The 18,568-nt window shown below is 35.7% G+C and overlaps 1 protein-coding gene across 1 annotated transcript in view; it reads left to right on the plus strand.

Moving 5' to 3' along the window:
* The window catches only part of LOC125654906 (ankyrin-2-like), a 30,178-nt gene that overhangs the window by 5,541 nt on the left and 6,069 nt on the right, over positions 1-18,568 (plus strand). The window contains exons 2-3 of the mRNA XM_048885013.2: positions 11,015-11,648; positions 14,489-14,536. Of these exons, the coding sequence (XP_048740970.2) occupies positions 11,243-11,648; positions 14,489-14,536 (454 nt within the window). The 5' untranslated portion in view covers positions 11,015-11,242. The remainder of the gene's footprint in view (positions 1-11,014; positions 11,649-14,488; positions 14,537-18,568) is intronic.

Here is an 18,568-nt window from a genome sequence, read left to right on the forward strand (position 1 = left end):
CTGGGTAGGGATTATGACCCCTAGGGTGGGACCAAATTTGTTATATAGTGTTTATGTGTAAAACACTTAAACAGCATCTTCTTTAGTGCTTTTGATACTAAATTGAAAGTAAATAGATATTTATAAAGAACAGGTAGTCTTTTACCAAAATTATAAATTCGATAATCCCAGGGCTAGGGGCTTTGGTATTAAGGTGGGGCCAAAATGGTCAGTTATTAAATGTGTGAACAATACACATTTTTAACTTCTTCTTGATAACTATCATTCCAATTCTTTTCAAATTTGGCATGAAACATATTTTGGGACAGTTTTTGCCTTGACCCTAAGGCCCCAGGGGTGCAGGAATCCTGAAATTTACAATTTATGCTCCCTTTGTTCCAAATAACAAATTTTCAAAAATATTCTTCTTAAGAACCACACACATGTAAGAAAAACTAAATGCATAGTGATCTAGAACAGGAGGGCCTCTACCAAAATTGTAAATTTCATGATTCCTGGGGTAGGGGTTGTGACCCCAGGGCGGGGCCAAACTTGTTATATAGTGTTTATGTGTAAACCACTTAAATAACATTTTCTTTAGTGCTTTTCATACTAACTTGAAACTAAATGGATAGAGGAGGTAGTCTTTTACCAAAATTGTAAATTTGATTTTCCCCAGAGTAAGGGTTTTGACCCAAAGGTGGGGTCAAACTTTGTATATATAGTATTTATGTGGAAGTTTGCTGATACTTTATAAAATCTAAATGCATACTTGGGAATAACAGACAAGGATATTTTTTTTTTCATATCAGTCTTTAATTCCAAAATGCATTACTATTTCGGGGTAAAGTCTCCGCAGAGACCCCCTTATAATCTTTACCTAGGGTGCCAGGGGCCCCCTGGATTAGATGTATATAGGCATAGGTATACATATATATAAATTTATACATATAAATATCTACATATACAAAACACAAACATATATGCATACTCATACAAACACAGACTCATATAGTATACTGTTATATAACAAAATTTATTAACATGTTATGGCTAAAAAATGTTGTTATTTTTACGGAAAAACAAACCAACAACACAACAATATAATAATGTACATAAAGAACCTGAAACTGCCATATGCGGGGTTAGCAATTCAAAAGTTCGTATCACAAATAGCAGACAAGGATATACAAGAAATGGTGAATTCCATTAAGACACGTTAAAGGAAAGTTAAATAGAACAATTTCAACAATGCTTAAGAAGTTACTTGAGGAAATCATGACAAAAGCCAAATATGCAACCAACTGGTGCAGATTGTCTAAAAGGCGTAATGAACCACAGTTCTGTACAAAAAACAAATCAAGTGTCTGTTTCTATCCCATTTGTATTTGCTGGGAAGTCTAACAACAAATGTGTGTTCTGTAACTGTAAAACCGGCCTCAGAGTTGTACCAAGAGAGGGGAGAGTTCATGCTTTTATCATATCCGATATATTAGTACCAGTAGGTTGTATAAATGCTGTTCAAAAACATTTGTTGGGGGAAAACGGAATCAAATTAAAGCATTTATACAGCACCATACAGAAAACGCTATTCCACATTTGATTTACACCACAAAACATGTGAGGTTTCTCATTCACATCAGTAAATATGTCAATGGAAATGTGGAGAACATACTGTTGGATGTTGCGAGCATATATGCAGTGTCATTTGGTACCTTATGTACTCCAGGCATCAGTGTAATTATGAGTTTGTTAAATACCGCGTAATGTCTGATAAACATGATGCTGGCTGTGAAACCAATTCTGATGATGATCTGGATTCAATATCATTCTTTGAAGTATGATCTATATATTTGTTTTGAATTCTAAATATTTTGGACAGCGTTTTAGTACGGTACTGTGTAACTACGGTTACCATCAATGTGGATTTTAAACTCCCGATTCGCGATAGGTTCCCAATCATGAAAAGGCTATATTGTTCGCCAAGTTCATCTATCTTCTTTGTATGCAGTCATCCATGATTTCTGCTGCAGTTCTAACTGAAAGCACTATTTTAAAAAGCCACAAATAAAACAGTGAACGCATCCGAGTTGGTGATGGCTGGTGAAAGCCGAGAAGTCAAATATATGGAAAAAAAGATGTGCAGACTATTTTTGAAATACAAATAAGAAATATTTAGCTGAATGAGAGTTGGATCCCATTAGCATAAGTGCCAGGGGTCTGCCCAGACTGTCTGCATACCCTTGAACCATTTAGATTGTGTAAGTACATTCAGAAGTAAATATTTTTGATATATCAATAAACTTAAACTATATAAATAATGTTGATATTTTGGTAATGATTTAATTTTTTTTTAAATCATCACACCATTTTCCTGTCAAAACATATTCAATAGTAGTGTTGCTCTGACAACCAATTTGATTATAGATACTTGTATAGCATAGTGTCAGAAAGGAGTGTGAAACTTGTGAATTGTGTTTTATGCTATATGTTTCATTGAATAAAAAAACACAATACATTAAAAATTGTTCATTAGGTATATACATACATACAAACAGAGATACCAAGGATAACCAATGAAAACTCGAAAGCTTACTTTCAATGGGTCCTTTATTGCACGGTTGTTGACGCTAGGGGGTCATTTATATGGGAGCTAGGAATCAGAAGTACTCGGGGGAAGCCCGCGTGTCCGAGCGGACGACCGTCATACCCTCTCACATACAACCACTGCTGATCACGGGGATCAAATTCGGGTCAACGCGGTGAGAAGCGAGAGCGTTACCCGGACACCCCGTTTCTTATAAAATATCTGGACATGATCCTCATCAACCAATGATAGGTGAAATACATGTCTGATGATTGAAAGTTTACTTGCAGTCCAATTTAAGCAGAACTGATATTGAAAGTATGAAATTCGATAGAGCATTTATCGTTATAGAAATAATAGGGGGCGAAGCCCTCTCACGACCCGAAGGGTCGTGAGGGAGCTCTCACTATAAGTAACACGTATATATACATATTTAAAAGGAAAATATAGAAAATTAATGAAAAATTAAACCATGCCTATTGAACTTAATGTTGGTCCCAATGGTGTCGATTCTAATATCAGCTTGGGGACATTTATTTCTCCATTTTGAATCTCGTGTACCCAAGTTCACCTCGTTCTGATATGTTACATTTAACGCGATTGTACCATGTCACATATGTTTGTGAATTTGCTAAACACCGACGCTAGATATCATATGACGTCATAATCCACTGTTTACATCAGTTTCCCACATTCAATGAATAGGAACACGTTAGGTACTAACTTCGGGGTGTGTTTTGTCCATTGTGGATCTAGATACTAATGCCAATACTTTTTGCTTTGCCCTCAAACACGGCCACGCCGTCAGACATATTAGGTCATGATTGATTAATAGCGAGCGAAGTTTGCGTCGCGACGACCTTTCTCCAATGATTACACATAAAAGTCGCGCGATTTGCTCTTCATCGGCTGAAAAAAGATGAGTATTATCCGTAATGCTTCTGGCAAACTGTCGCCGTCACTGTGGTATTATACTTCATTGACAATCCTGTAATTAAAATGTATTGATTAGATTGTTTAGAAAGTACCAGAAACGTTTTTAAATCCAAGACATACTTTCTCATAGATTCGAACGTTTTGTTACTGTTTGGTTTGAAAGAAGAAAAACAAGCATCGCAGCTAATATGACGTCACAATGAAACTGTTAACATCCACCGCGTTATGTTCCCCATGTTAAATGAAGAGGCCGATATAATGCCTCTAAGTCAGGTTACAAGATGTTTATGAGATTTGCTCGGCCCAACGGTCACATCTTACATCATATTAGGTTTAAGTTAAACTTGTTAGAGTTTACAATCTTTTTGCATATTCTGAAAAAAATAATTCTTACCTACCTACCCTATTTTTTTCTGGATCATTAGCGGAAACTCAACAGTTTTGTCTTTGGCCGACAGCTGATAAAAGATAAGTACTACCCGTAATGCTTCTGAAAAAAATGTCGCCATCACTGTTGTATTCTTTATGGACAACCCCGTCATTAAAATAATTTGAGAAAGTACCATAACAGTTTTTTAAAATTCCAGACAAGCTTTCTCATAGCTTCGTGTGTTTTCTTTCGTGGTTTAAAAGAGGAAGAAAAAAAACAACAATGTAGCTAATATGACATCAGAATATAACTGTTTACATCCACCCAAACTCCCCTTCTAGGCCTCATTAGGTCACCTACGTATAGACCTCTCCTATGTGACGCACTACAATACACAGATTTGTATTTAATGAATCAGTGTTTATCATGCGGGCAAATAACACGAAAGAAGTAGTTCGTAGTTAAAGCTTGAAAGTATTGACATTAAAGACCCAACTTTAAGTTAACGCCCCCAAATTTTACCTGTGTCGCGATCAATGATAAGACGCTGGTCAATCAAACTTTTAACAATAGAGCTTAGATTGATTGACGTTTGCAGAGACCGTGGTCTACAGCTACCTGAGAAAGATGTTTTGATAACAATCATGGCTAATGATGACCAGCAGTCTTCAGATCTCGAAGAAAGCCCCAGTATACCTGAGTTTTGATAGCATTGACTCGCACCTAGAATATTTTAATTTCTAACGTCCCCTATACAATGCAATTTATCATTGTATTTTCTCTCTCCATCTTTATACATGTATTATAGATTAAACAATCAGAAATCAAACAATAATAATAAAAAAAACCCAAACAAACATAAGTTATTGGAATATTTTTTATTAATGATTTATTGTGGCTTTATATTTATAAAAACATGAACAATTCTTTATTGGCGCAGCACATCAACATGTATAATGGTTATATTGCCCATGCGTAAAACTGTTACAATAGTTTAAAAAATGCTTCTGTTTGAGATACCACATGGAGTATAAATTACACAATCAGAAATCAAACAACAGTAAAAAAGCATAAATAAGTTATTGAGATATTTCAATTTATAATTTATCACGGCTTTATATTGAGAGAGAGAGAGAGAGTTACTGAGATATTTCTATTTATAATTTATCACGGCTTTATATTTATAGAGAGAGAGAGAGAGAGAGAGAGAGAGAGAGAGAGAGAGAGAGAGAGTTGTTGAGCTATTTATAATTTATCACGGTTTTATGTTTATAAAGAGAGAGAGAGAGAGAGAGAGAGAGAGAGAGAGATGTGTAAAACTGTAGCAATAATATAGGTGAAATAATATGGCATGGCAATAGTGTTGCATACGTATGACAATAATTACTCATTTAGTCAATGATTGAGAGTAAGGGAGAGAGAGAGAGAGAGAGAGAAAGGAGGTAGACTAGCTATGTGCCAGCTTTTGTTTGGGATACCATCGTTACACAAACACTACGTCCACAGAAACCCTAAAGAGAGAGAGAGAGGAGGGGGGTATACTTCGTGTCAGCTTCTGTTTGGGATGCCATCGTTACACAAACACTACGTCCACACAAACCAGAGAGAGAGAGAGAGAGAGAGAGAGAGAGAGAGAGGAGGGGGGACTTCATGTCAGCTTCTGTTTGGGATACCACCATTACGCAAACACTACAGCTACAGAAACCCTACAGACAGCCCATATTAAGGGGTATCTTGACCATTCTTCATTTGGTTGTACATGTACACAGATCTACTTGGATTTATTCATTCTCTCGAAACATGGATATTTTACCTACTATACCCACGACACCGCGAACTCCCAGGACACGCCGGGTAATATTATATTTAGGAAATTATTTATATACGATATATAACAATTTAATTAGAAGTTTTAAAAAGCAAAGGTTTAGAAATGGGCTAAAGCTGTCATTTGCAATCCATAAATATGACCAAGTTTGAAGGTTTACGGGAAATAGAAATGCGGTATGCATGTAGGTAGAAATTTTAATTATTTTTTTTGGGCACAAATGAAGACACTAAGCATAATTTGTAATAACCTGATAAATTTCCTGTGTATATCATAAAAATATACACAACAACTGATCTCTTGGCCAGGTAAATTCCAGGTAAATAACATTGACCATGGATAAGCTCCGCCCACATTCAGTCATCCGTGGAGCAACCGTACGGTGTTTTTTTTTTTTGGTCTTTAAGCTCTTTAGAGCTCTATAAATCTGTGGATTTTATTTCAAACATAGAATGATCAAAATATCATTAAAAATGGGGAGACTCTGTTCAAATTATAATGTAAAGTAATGAACTTGATGTTCACGTTCTTGTTTTGAACTGTTTACGTTTGACGTTATGTATTTTCGTCATTCTATAGTGCCGTCACACAGTATACTCGGCGTAAGAAATCCTCATAATGCCTAACTGGAAGAGTTTGGTTTGTGAGCAAACGAACTCTAGCGGAAGTTTGTACATCCCCCCATTGATCACTGTTGGTTACCAATCTCTCACCAGAGGGCGTTACGCTACGCTCCACAACACCTCTGTTATCGTCTGATTTACAAGAATTTTGTAAAACAGAACGTCTTTGAAAATAAAATAAATCTGCATCATTTTCATAAATGAAACATAAATTTATGAGTTAAAAACACATTGGTAGGTATCGAAACGCTGTATTACGTTAGTGTAACCTCCATATTTATGGAACTATTTTGTCTTGTCAAATGTATTAATTTCTCTTTCACTTCGTAACTATGGACTCTACATAAAAGTACATTAGAAAAACTATTAGATTATAATGATGAAAATCTGACATTACACAAAGAACAGAAACGTGTCTTTCTGTTGGAGTCAAAGACGCTATTTTGTCCGTGCGAGATCATGTGGTTAGCCGAACTATTTATCAGACGATAACAGAGGTGAAAGTGAAGCTTGCGTAGCGCGCCCTCTGGTGAGAGAATGTGTTGGTTACCTTCACCTTTCATCCATCACGTTATATTTCCCGCGTTAAATGAAGAGGCGGATAAATTGTCTATAAGTTCCTGTTGCAAGATGTGTTAATGGGCTTTGCTTGTCCTAACGCTCTCACCTTATAACATATCAGGTTGGTGGCTTGAAAACCTGGTATAGTATGGAAGTCTTAAATATGGCTGCGACGTGACGAGTTCGCTCCAATGATTACACATTTGAGTGATGTGATTTGCTCTTCATCAGCTGAAAAATGATAGAATATCACTGTCACTACGGTACACTTCATGGACAACCCCGTCGATAAAACAAATAAATAATTTGGAAAGTACCACAGACGTCTTTGTTGATTAGCTTGAAATTAAGAAAAGAAAAAAAACCCCAGGTAATATCGATGATATCACAATGCATTGTTTACATCAACGGTGTTATATATTTCCCGCGTTAAATGAATAGGCGGATTTTGAAATGCATAATGTCGGGTTGCAAGCTATATTATGTGTCTTCGCTCGTCTTAACGGTCACACGTAATACCGATATTTGCTGAAAATTGTGAAATTCAATTTTATTTGATATTCAAACCTATTTAAGCAATTATTCTTCAAACGATCTGGAATGATTTTATCCAAAATATTCAGCTAAAATATTTATGGGGATATAGAATAGATGTTTGTTCACATCGACATTTATTTATTGTTTTAAAATCTTTACAAGTATGGAAGTGAACGTGGTTCTATTTGATTGACTATACCTAACATGGCTACGCCAAGAAATGAAATCATTTGAAGCTGTCAGTTTTCGGGTCATATGGGGTTTTGATGAATGTTTGATTAGAGGGTATGTTTGATTAGAAGGTATGTTTGATTAGAGGGTATGTTTGATTAGAAAGTATGTTTAATTAGAATTAGGTATGTTTGATTAGAAGGTATGTTTGATTAGAAGGTATGTTTAATTAGAGGGTATGTTTGATTAGAAGGTATGTTTGATTAGAGGGTATGTTTGATTAGAGGGTATGTTTGATTAGAAGGTATGTTTAATTAGAAGGTATGTTTGAACACCAGTATAGTGGGAAGATGTATTAAGAATTCTTTCCTATTAATTTTTGAGACGGTGATGTAAATATACTATGACATAGTTATGTCCTGGCTGTGCAAATTTTTGCTGCCGTAATGTTTTTATAAGGTGTGTTTCTGTACCTGTCTGGCCTTAAGGTAGCTGTCCCTAATTTCCCAGAGTGCTTCAGATCTGCAGCTATGTATATCATAAATGCTAGCTTTTGAAAATTCCCATGAGGGGTTTGTACAAATCATCATTTCAAAGCAATGCTCTAAATGTGCGACATTTTGTTGTGAGATATCTATCTTTTCTGTAATCTATGCATGGCCTCAATTAAATAAATAGTTGTTGATTTGGTGATGCTGACCCACACTTTAACCTGCTGGGTGGGTAGATAGGAATATTTTTAGCTCACCCGAGGTGAAAGCACAATTGAACTATATTCTGATAAACTTTTTCTGTCTGTAAACTTTTTCTTCTTCTCTCAAGCGACTCGGCCAATTTCAATCAAACGTGGCACAAGTTATATCCTTCGCTGAAGGGAATTCAGGTTTGTTCAAATGAAGGGCCATGTCCCCTTCAAAAGGGAGGTAATCACAAAAATAGGAAGGGCTCCTTTAAAAATCTTCGTGTCATTAGAACCACTGAGTCAGAAATGGAAGTTTCCTGACATAAAGAAGATTTATTAATAAGTTTCTTTTTTGCTGGGCCAAGGTGATTCAGGTGAGTGATGTGGCCGACGGGCTTCTTGTGGATTTGTGTGTGTGTGGAGATCGCGGGACTTACCTTAAAGAAAACTCTGGGATAATTAAAAACTTATAATACAATATTTTCTTTGCATTATCAGATTCTTTTATCGCAATTAATTTTACTCTGAAACAGAAAATTAAGTGAAAACTTGAATAGAAAAGGACCAATGCGCTTCAATTGATATGAAAATAGATATTTTGAAATGCTAAACATGTCATTAATGGAAAAGATTCTAGATGAAACTGTAAATGATACATATATGTACATCTTTTCAGACAAGGATTTAGCATTCAAATGAACTTTTCTATATATATATCTAAACATGAATATTAAACACCTTAGGCTTCATTTATTCAGAACACAACTCCGGAAATCTGCCCTATTATGTGAAATATAAGGCCAATATATATATATGTTGGTTTCCACTTTCCCAACCCTAACACATTTCTGTCGACCCTAACACATTTTTGTTTTTTTCATTCTCACACCTAAATATCAAACATTATATAGATATAGTAATCGGTATCTTACACACAAGTGCCATGAATATGGCTAATGATAATCATGGGGATCATTCGGCTCGGCGGAGTATTTGGAAAAAAAGCCGTTGCCGAATATTGGCACAGTGAGTCCTTCATAATTCTTTATAAGTCAACTAAATTCAGCCAATTTAATGCAAACAATTATTGTGCACCTTCACAACAATGTTGTCTGCTTCAGTATAAAGCTATTTGTATAATGAACTAATTTTTCATAGCTATGTGCAATACATGTCTCACCGTTTAGTTAACTTCAAAATTAACACAACCAGTATTTCTTTTTCATTAAAAAATGGCAATATCCATGACAGTACATGCATATCAGGACGCACTAAATACCTGAAATTTTAAAAACCCTAATTTGCTCCAGCAACACAAATTTTGTCTCATATTTATTTTCAAAGTTTTATGTATGCAGTCAAGGAAGGCTATATATAAAATTCATGAACCCTGTCGACTATCAAGCAAAATATGAAGCGTATATTGGTCAGGTATTAAATATTGGTCAGGTATTTTCATTCCTGGTTATTGGCATTTATTATCTTGTTGTTTTTTTTTTTTGTTTTTTTTTGGTTTCTTCGGTGATTGTGTTTTTTTTGGGGTTTTTTTTAATGATAGAATTTATACAATTTGATTAAATGTGTACATGGTACATGAGTTCCTTATAAAGTTAAAGAAATATACATTACCATTAAAATATTTCTTTAAAAATTCATAAATAAAACATCAAAAGTGTATCAATGACAAACTTTGTGCTTGGTAAAGTTGAGTCAGGGTCTTAGTAGTTCAGGTGATTAGTGCATCACGATATACGTCATGGAGACATTTTTTTAATAGAAAAATTAAGTTATTGGCTTTATTTGGGGATTTACATATCTATATGTTAAGTAGTGCATGACTAATAGTAATGGGAAGTTAGTTTAATAAACAAATATTAACTTATTGGAAGCAAATAGCATCCTTGCCAAGGTGTACAGTAATTGCTAGTACCGGCTGAAGTTGACTGGATTTCCAGACATGAAGGTTCATCGACAGAGTCAGTCCAAAGAATCTCAGCCGAGATTAGTCCAATGACACCATGGAACTTTGTGCTGTCTATTAGATTTTACGAATGTCATGATACTACAACAACGGTATATATTTACTGACTTAAGAAGTCATTTAGTATGCACTAATACTAGATAGATTCCAAAACACAGAAACAGTTTTTGTTTACAGTACAGTGGAATATTTGTTTTGATTCATCATATAACTTTTATTTGATTACTAGATAATCACTGTATTTTATGCATATTAGAATACCGAATCATTAAAAAATAATTCAACGTATAGAATAAAAAAAACCAACTTTACATAACTACCGGTCCTTAAAAATGTGTAGGTAAAAGTGCATGAGAACCAACATACACACTTATTTGGCCTAAATGTAGATTGTAACCAAGAATTATTTACACATTCACTGATTTTGACTAAATAGTTAAAGGTCAAGGGTCAAACTGGACATAAGAATATACCATCCACTCGATATCTTGAGAACCCTTTGCTTGACAGGCATCAACCTTGGTACACTGGTACATCTTCGGAAGTAAATGGTTCCAATTTATTTTGAGGTCACATGGTCAAAGGTCAAACTGGACATAGGAAAATACTGTCCTCTTGATATCCTGAGAACACTTTGCTTGATATACATCAAACTTGATACACTGGTAGATGTTCAGAAGATGACCCCTATTGATTTCAAGGTCATATTGTCAAAGGTCAAGGGTTCATACAATATTCATGTTTTTATTTCGCCCACAGATTAGTGCCTGACTTGGTAGAAGGTGATGGCTAGTGTATATGCATCGACGCTAGAGACAACAAATGCAAACAGAGCGTGTCGAGGCATACTCGGTCCCTGTACGGATGGTCTACGTGACTTACTGCGTCACCACGTCCCACCACACACATTCCCTCATGTCATAAAACAAAACAAACTCAATCTTCCACATCTGACGGCTGTTCAGCGTGACCTAATTTTACCAAAGCATGGAGGTTATTCCGGAACATATGATGATATGTATATTATTGTATATCTTATTGAGAAACATAGCCAAGATATCTCCTCACTCCAAGGGCTGGGGCAAAGATCCCAACCCCCATGACAGGAGTCTCTCGGCCAACATAGAGAGGATTCGATTGGTCCGGAATCGTTGTGTTCACTCATGTGATCCATCCATGTCCATCACAGACTTTAACTCCATCTGGTCCACCATTAAATCGACAATGGTGGATCTTGATGCCTTCCTCATGAATGGAAACAAATATGAAAAGGCGGTGGATTTCCTATGTCACGAGTCGATGGACCCGCAAAACGACCTACATTACGAAGAAGAACTGAGGAAGCAGGTAGAGGAAGATAAGACAACCAGGGAAATGGTGGACAACCTTGAGAGTAAGTCAAGATTCTGTACTCAGTTTTGAAATATCAGAAAATTACTGTATCATGTGATACTATATTGGTAAGTCATGATCAACAGTATATTTGACTCCACGTTTTTGGTACACTGTTTTTCCTTATAATAGCTCTAAATCTTCAATGTTATTTCGGATTTCAAACATTTCGACTGAGCATCACTGAAGAGACATTATTTGTCGAAATGCACATCTGGTGCATCAAAATTGGTACCGTATAAGTTTTATATTAGTACTACCTATCATTGGGTCAAATGCTGTCTGATATATGTTTCATACCTATTGTTAGACCATTCTACACACGCCAACTTTGACTAAGGATTGCTTCGTTTATCTGATCAAAATATCTGGCTTACTCGTCCTAGGCACCTGCCTGATCCCACTTCTGGTATGTCCAGGGATCTGTGTTTTATCCTAATCTTAATTTTGTTTTCTTTATAGGAGTTTTGAGATTGATCATTGTTTGTACATTAGTATCAAAATCACTACTCAGCATATCATCAACTCAAAGGTACATGTATCAACATTACTATCTCGGCATATCATCAATCAATAAAGGTCACATCTGCATAATATCATGCATAGCTTTACAGCCGTACTGAATGAAATATGACATTTTCTCCAAGGTACAGAAACTGGGCATTGACACTTAGCCTATTATAGGATCAAAAATGTATCATGGACAAAGTGCTGTGTACCTAGCATTCTTACATGTATTTACGTAGACCATCTGTCAAACTTCCTGTCAACATACTACATGTATTACAAATAAATTGTTGGTGAAGACACCCTGATGGTGTTTCCCTGGGTAATTTAACTCAGCATTTCACAAATTTATTTTACAAAAACAGCCTGTCTACAGGTTAAATGCTGTGTTTGAGATATTTTATTCTATTTGTTAGGCCGTTCTTTCATATTAATTTTGACTACAGGTTACTCAATTTATCTGATCAAGACATAGGGCTCACGGTAGGGATGGCCGGTCGACAGGGGGTACTTATTACTCCTCTTAGGTACCTGATCCCATCTCTGGCTTATGTCCAGGGTAGATGCTTGTCCTAATCTTAAATTTTTATTAGTCCCCTACCGACGGAGTCGAAGGGGACTTTAGGTTTGTACTTTGTCTGTCTGTCTGTCAGTTTACGGATCAGTTTTCTGCACTGCAATATTTTCTCAGTTCTTGTAGATATTTATTTCATATAAAATTTGGTACATTACTTTGCCATTTCTGTAACAGATCAAGCTTGAATTTGGTTTCGGTGCGTTAATTTTTACTACGTTAGGGCCCTTGGACTTATAAAAATAGCATGAATTATCAGTTTTCCGTACTTTTGAGCTAACCTGAGCTAAAGGTTCAAGTAAGCTTTTCTGATCACTTACTGTCCGTCGTCTGTCTGTCCGTCTTTTTGTAAACTTTACACATTTTTGACTTCTTCTCCAGAACCGCTGGGCCAATTTCAAGCAAACTTGGCCAAAGGCGTCATTGGGTGAAAGGTTTCAAGTTTCCTCAAATGAAGGACCATGATAGGGTGGAGGTCATTTAAGAATCTTTTTAAGAACCACTGAGCCACAAGAGCTGAAATTTACATGAAAACTTCCTGACCTAGTGCAGATTCAAGTTGGTGAAAAATCATGACCCCCGGGGGTAGGATGAGGCCACAACAGGGGATCAAAATTTTACATGCAGATAAACACTGTGTAGGTAAAAACTTTGAAAATCTTTTCAAGAACCACTGGGCTAGGAAAGTACAAGTTTACATGAAAGCTTTCTGACATAGTGCATATTCATTTTTGTTAAAATCATGGCCTCCGGGGGTAGGTTGGGGCAACCATAGGTAATCAAATTTTACATACAAATGCATAGAGAAAATTTTTAAAGATCATCTTCTCATGAATCATGGGACCAAAGAAGTTAACATTTACATGAAAGCCTTTTGACATAGCGCAGAGTCAATTAAGTTTGTAAAAATCATGGCATATGGGGGTAGGTTGGGGCTACAGAAGGGATAAAAGTTTTACATATGAATATATAGGGAAACTATATTTACATATAGGCCAAGGTGACTCAGGTTAGCAATATAGCCCATGGATCTCTTATTCTTTGTGCCTGCAGATTTTCATTTGACATTTAGTATATTGCTTTATCAATTAAATGTAGCATGTTGCACATCAAGTATGGATTTTGTGATTTAAAGGGTTATTACCCTTTGACTTAAAAAATAGTCCGATTTATCAGTTTTTGGACTCCTTTTTGTACTGCTTGCAGATATTCATAATCATAATTTGTACACTTTTAGTTTGCCTCTACAAAGTTGATAAGAACTAGTGGAGTGGCATCTACACCAGCTTAAAGTTTACATGCAAATTTCTTATTTCTGTAGATTGATTGTATCTTGCTTAACCTCTCACTCGAGAATTTTTCACTCAGATGGAGACGTCACCAAGACCGACCAAGGGCTTCAAATTTAGGCCTATGCTCAGCGCTTAAGGCCATTGAACAGTGAGGGTTCTTTAGCGTGCCACACCTACTGTGACACGTGACATCAATTTTTAAGGTCATCTCCGAGGAGCTGTGATATTCCCACTTGATGCCGAGCATTTGGCGATGGAACTGTCACTACTTAGCCTGTTTTAACGACTTAGGTTTGTCGCAGCCAGGATTCGGACCCTGGTCTTCCGCATGCGGGGCGAACGCTCTAACCTCTTGGCCACCGCTATTTGTTACATTCACCTTTTCATAAATAAGAGGACATGAATGTGTTTGATTAGATATATTGTGAATAATATAATTTCATTTTATTTTCTTTGTTTGTGTTCTAGATAAACTGGAGAAACTGATAAAGTCATCCATTCCCCAAAATGTGAGAGGTATGTCACTACAGAATAACCACTCATTATTGAATGAATTATGTTGGAATGTCATTGTATGTTAATGAGTTACAGAGTAAGGCCATGACGCTTTTTCTGTATTTATTTACATCAACATTTTGGTCCTTCAAAAGAAACCTTAGAATAATTGATTCAATGTTAATTTCATGATTAAAGACAAAAATGTTTAGAAACTATGACATTATTTACAGTGTTTTAGAATGAATATTAGTTCTGTAATAGTGTTTTTAGCTCACCTTTGCTGGAGGCTCAAGTGAGCTTTTCTGATCAAAATCTGTCCTTTGTCGGCGTCGTAATTAAGCTTTGCACTTTTCATCTTTTTCTCCAGAACCACTCGACCAATTTCAACCAAACTTTGCACAAAGCATCTCTAGGTAATGGTAATTCAAGTTTGCTCAAATGAAGGGCCATGCTCCCTTCAAAGGGGAAATGATCACAAAAATGCAAAATTAGAGTGGGGTCATTTTAAAATCTTCTCAAGAACCACTGGGCCAGAAAATCTGAAATAGGGGATCGAAGTTATTCGTGCAAATATATAAAGATAATCTTTTAAAAAAGCCTTCTCAAGAACCAATGGGCCAGAAGAGTGGATATTTACCTGGAAACTTTCATCCTGATTAGAAGTAGATTAAAATTGGCTCAGATCATGGCCCCCAGGGGTAGGGTGGGGCCACAATAGGGGATCAATGCCTGACATGCTGATATATATATATATATATATATATATATATATACACACAACGAGGGGATGCTTACTCCTCCTAGGCACCTGATCCCACCTCTGGTGTGTGTCCAGGGGTCCGTGTTTGCCCAACTATCTATTTTGTGTTGCTTATAGGAGTTATGAGATTGATCACTGTTCGTTATCTTCACCTTGCATATACAAAGCACTAAATTTACCAACGACACGAACAACCAGATTTCCAAATTTTCGGGACAACACGTCCCTTCTTCAGGACAAACGAAGAGAATTACATAATGTGGCCAATATTAACTGAGAATAATAACAAAAACTACATATAAATACATCTAGCACTACATAAAAACTAATCTACAAATTTAACATATTTACAACTCAGACTAGATGTTTTGGGGGTTTTAGGCTTGCCAATCAATATTATAAGTGGATCGAATTAGGACATGCATTATTCGTCCAAAGAGCTGATCCTGAATAATTATAATCTCAAGTGGAACGAGTTAACCATATTGTGTTGACAAATAGTAAAGCTAGCTCGTACCCAGAGATTCTATTTTAACTATGTATTAAGAATAAACAATTTATAACAGATAAAATTAAGAAATAAATATCAGCAAAAAAAAACTAAGTAAATGAATGAACACTTTGAAAAAGAAATAAGAAATGAACAAACATTTAAGAGCAAAAAATAATGTAAATAACAAGTTTGAATGAGTAAGCAAAGTGAACCAACTCCAAACAAAAACAAAGAATAAGCAGCCTAGGAAATTGAATCAACATCAGATATTCCCGTACTGGTCATGTCTAGGGTAGACATGTAAGAAACATAGAATCACGGAAACTGATAAATGGGTACATGTACGCGATCGGTTATGAAAGTCAAAGTAATTTAGAATAGGGGGGGGGATTGTAAACAGAGTTTTTTTGTATTTGACCTTGTATCCATATATATATAATATATATATATATATATATATAAAGCACTAAATAATCACAACTAGGTACTGAAAATTTTCGCCCCAGCCCGGGGTCGAATCAGCGACGTACGGCACCCACCGCCTAGCAAGATTGACAAACCAGTGCGTAAGTCCACTCGGCCACAACGACTTCCCTAAAAAAGGAAGCTTTGTTATGCTCCTAAAGCGCTACTTATACACACTGATGCAATCCCACACAGTCGCTGTGTCATTCAGTGTTTAAGATATTTTATAAGGAGAGTGGATCTCTCGATGCAATTGTATAGAATATTTAATATAAAGCACAAACAAACAATTATAACACCCAACCTTACGTTTACCCCTAGGATCTAAACGATACATGTGGAAATCAATTAATTAATATATAAAGCACTAAATAATCACAACAAGGTACTATTGTAATATTGCTATATTTCATTCCAGCACATGTAATGTTCGACTATGTTGTCATTGGTATTCAGCTATGGGAGGCCAACAAAATCACGATTCCATCCCTGTAACTATGTGTTCATAAGTACACAATTACAGCATTTGTTCGTTGTGAGAATGTAAATGTAGAAAATAATGTTAACTTGACAATTGCTATTATTAGTGCAATGTCAGATCAGTGGGTTGGAACGACTGTAAATGTTGTTACACAATGCATTGGTTCTATATCTGTAGAATGTTAAAATGCGTACATAAAATACATCCTGAAAATTTTCCAAATCATGCCCCCCCCCCACCTGGAGGTAGGATGGGGCCGCAAGGGGGGTTCAAAGTTTTACATACAAATATAGGGAAAATCTTTAAAAATCTTCTCAAAAAAACCCTGAGCGAGAAGAGCTGAGATTTACATGAAAGCTTTTTAACATAGTACAGATTCGAGTTTGTTCAAATCATGGTCCCCGGGGTTAGGATGGAGCCACAATAGGGAATCAAAGTTTTACATACAAATATAGGGAAAATCTTTAAAAATCTTCTTTTCAAGAACCAATGAGTCAGAAGAGGTGAGATTTATATGAAAGCTCTCTGACACAGTGCTGATTTATGTTTGTTCAAATCATGTCCCCCAAGGTTAGGTTGAGGCCACAATAGGGAATCAAAGTTTTACAGAGAAATATATAGGAAAAATCTTTAAAAATCTTCTTCTCAAATACCAATGAGGTAGAAGAGCTGAGATTCATATGAACGCTTCCTGACATAATGCAGATTCAAGTTTGTTCAAAATATGGCCCCGGGGATAGGTTGGGGTCAGAATAGGGGATGGAAGTTTTACATAGAAATATATAGGGAAATTTTTTAAAAATCTTTTTCTCAAGAACTATTGGGCCCGAAAAGCTGATATTTACATTAAAGGTTTCTGATATAGTGCAGATTCAGGTTTGTAAAAAAACTAAGGTTTACATATATATGTGGAAAGTCTTGAAATATGGGCCAAGGTTACTCAGGTGAGCGATGTGGTTCATGGACCTCTTGTTACTTTTGCGAAACCAAATCCTAAATCTTGGCATGAGGGGGGGGGGGGGGGGCACACACTCTATAGAATTTTCAAAGATTGATGTGATTATGTGACCCATATTAGAATACAATAATTATTTAACTCACAATATTTATTATGGATTTAATGTATATAACAGACACTTGCCATCATTTTTCAAATGGGGGAAGGGGGGGGGGTGACAGGATGTAAAAATTAAAATCACCAATGATTGCAAACTATTCCATTGTAAGCTTTTCAGAACAAATGACAGATTTACCCATACCCCAAAACATGTTTTAAAGAACAAGGTACGATTGTGTACATGAAAAGGCCCAAAAAATTTTCTCTATAAAATGTGTCTGGAATTAACCTTAATCAGCGTTTTAAGAAAGTAAAATATATGCCAGGTATACTATGTCAACAAAATCATTATGGTATTCCTAATTGGATGACATTATGACATCATGAATATGACATTTTCCGCCTTTTTTTCAAAATAAGCCTGAATACTGTCAAATGTCATACATATTATTGCTCAGGAAAAGTTGTGTGCATTTGTCGAGCAAAATGAAAATTATATATATATATATATATATATATATATATATATATATATATATTGTGTATTATTTTAAGATGAAAAACATACTTGAATATGAATTTGCTCGAGGCATGCGCTGAATGTTTCAGAAAGGAAAACCACCTGAATTTATGGATATTTTCATTGAAAATGGTATTTCTGCAATTTTATACCAACTTCTAGCTCTCGTCATATGATACAAATCATTTTGCTGATCAAACTGAGCGGATTTTGGGTTTGCTAATCCATTCCTTATTTCAATGTCAGGGTTTGAGCTCCAAGGGAAGTCATCGAT

This window comes from Ostrea edulis, chromosome 7 (assembly GCF_947568905.1).
Source record: "Ostrea edulis chromosome 7, xbOstEdul1.1, whole genome shotgun sequence".
Taxonomy (NCBI): domain Eukaryota; kingdom Metazoa; phylum Mollusca; class Bivalvia; order Ostreida; family Ostreidae; genus Ostrea; species Ostrea edulis.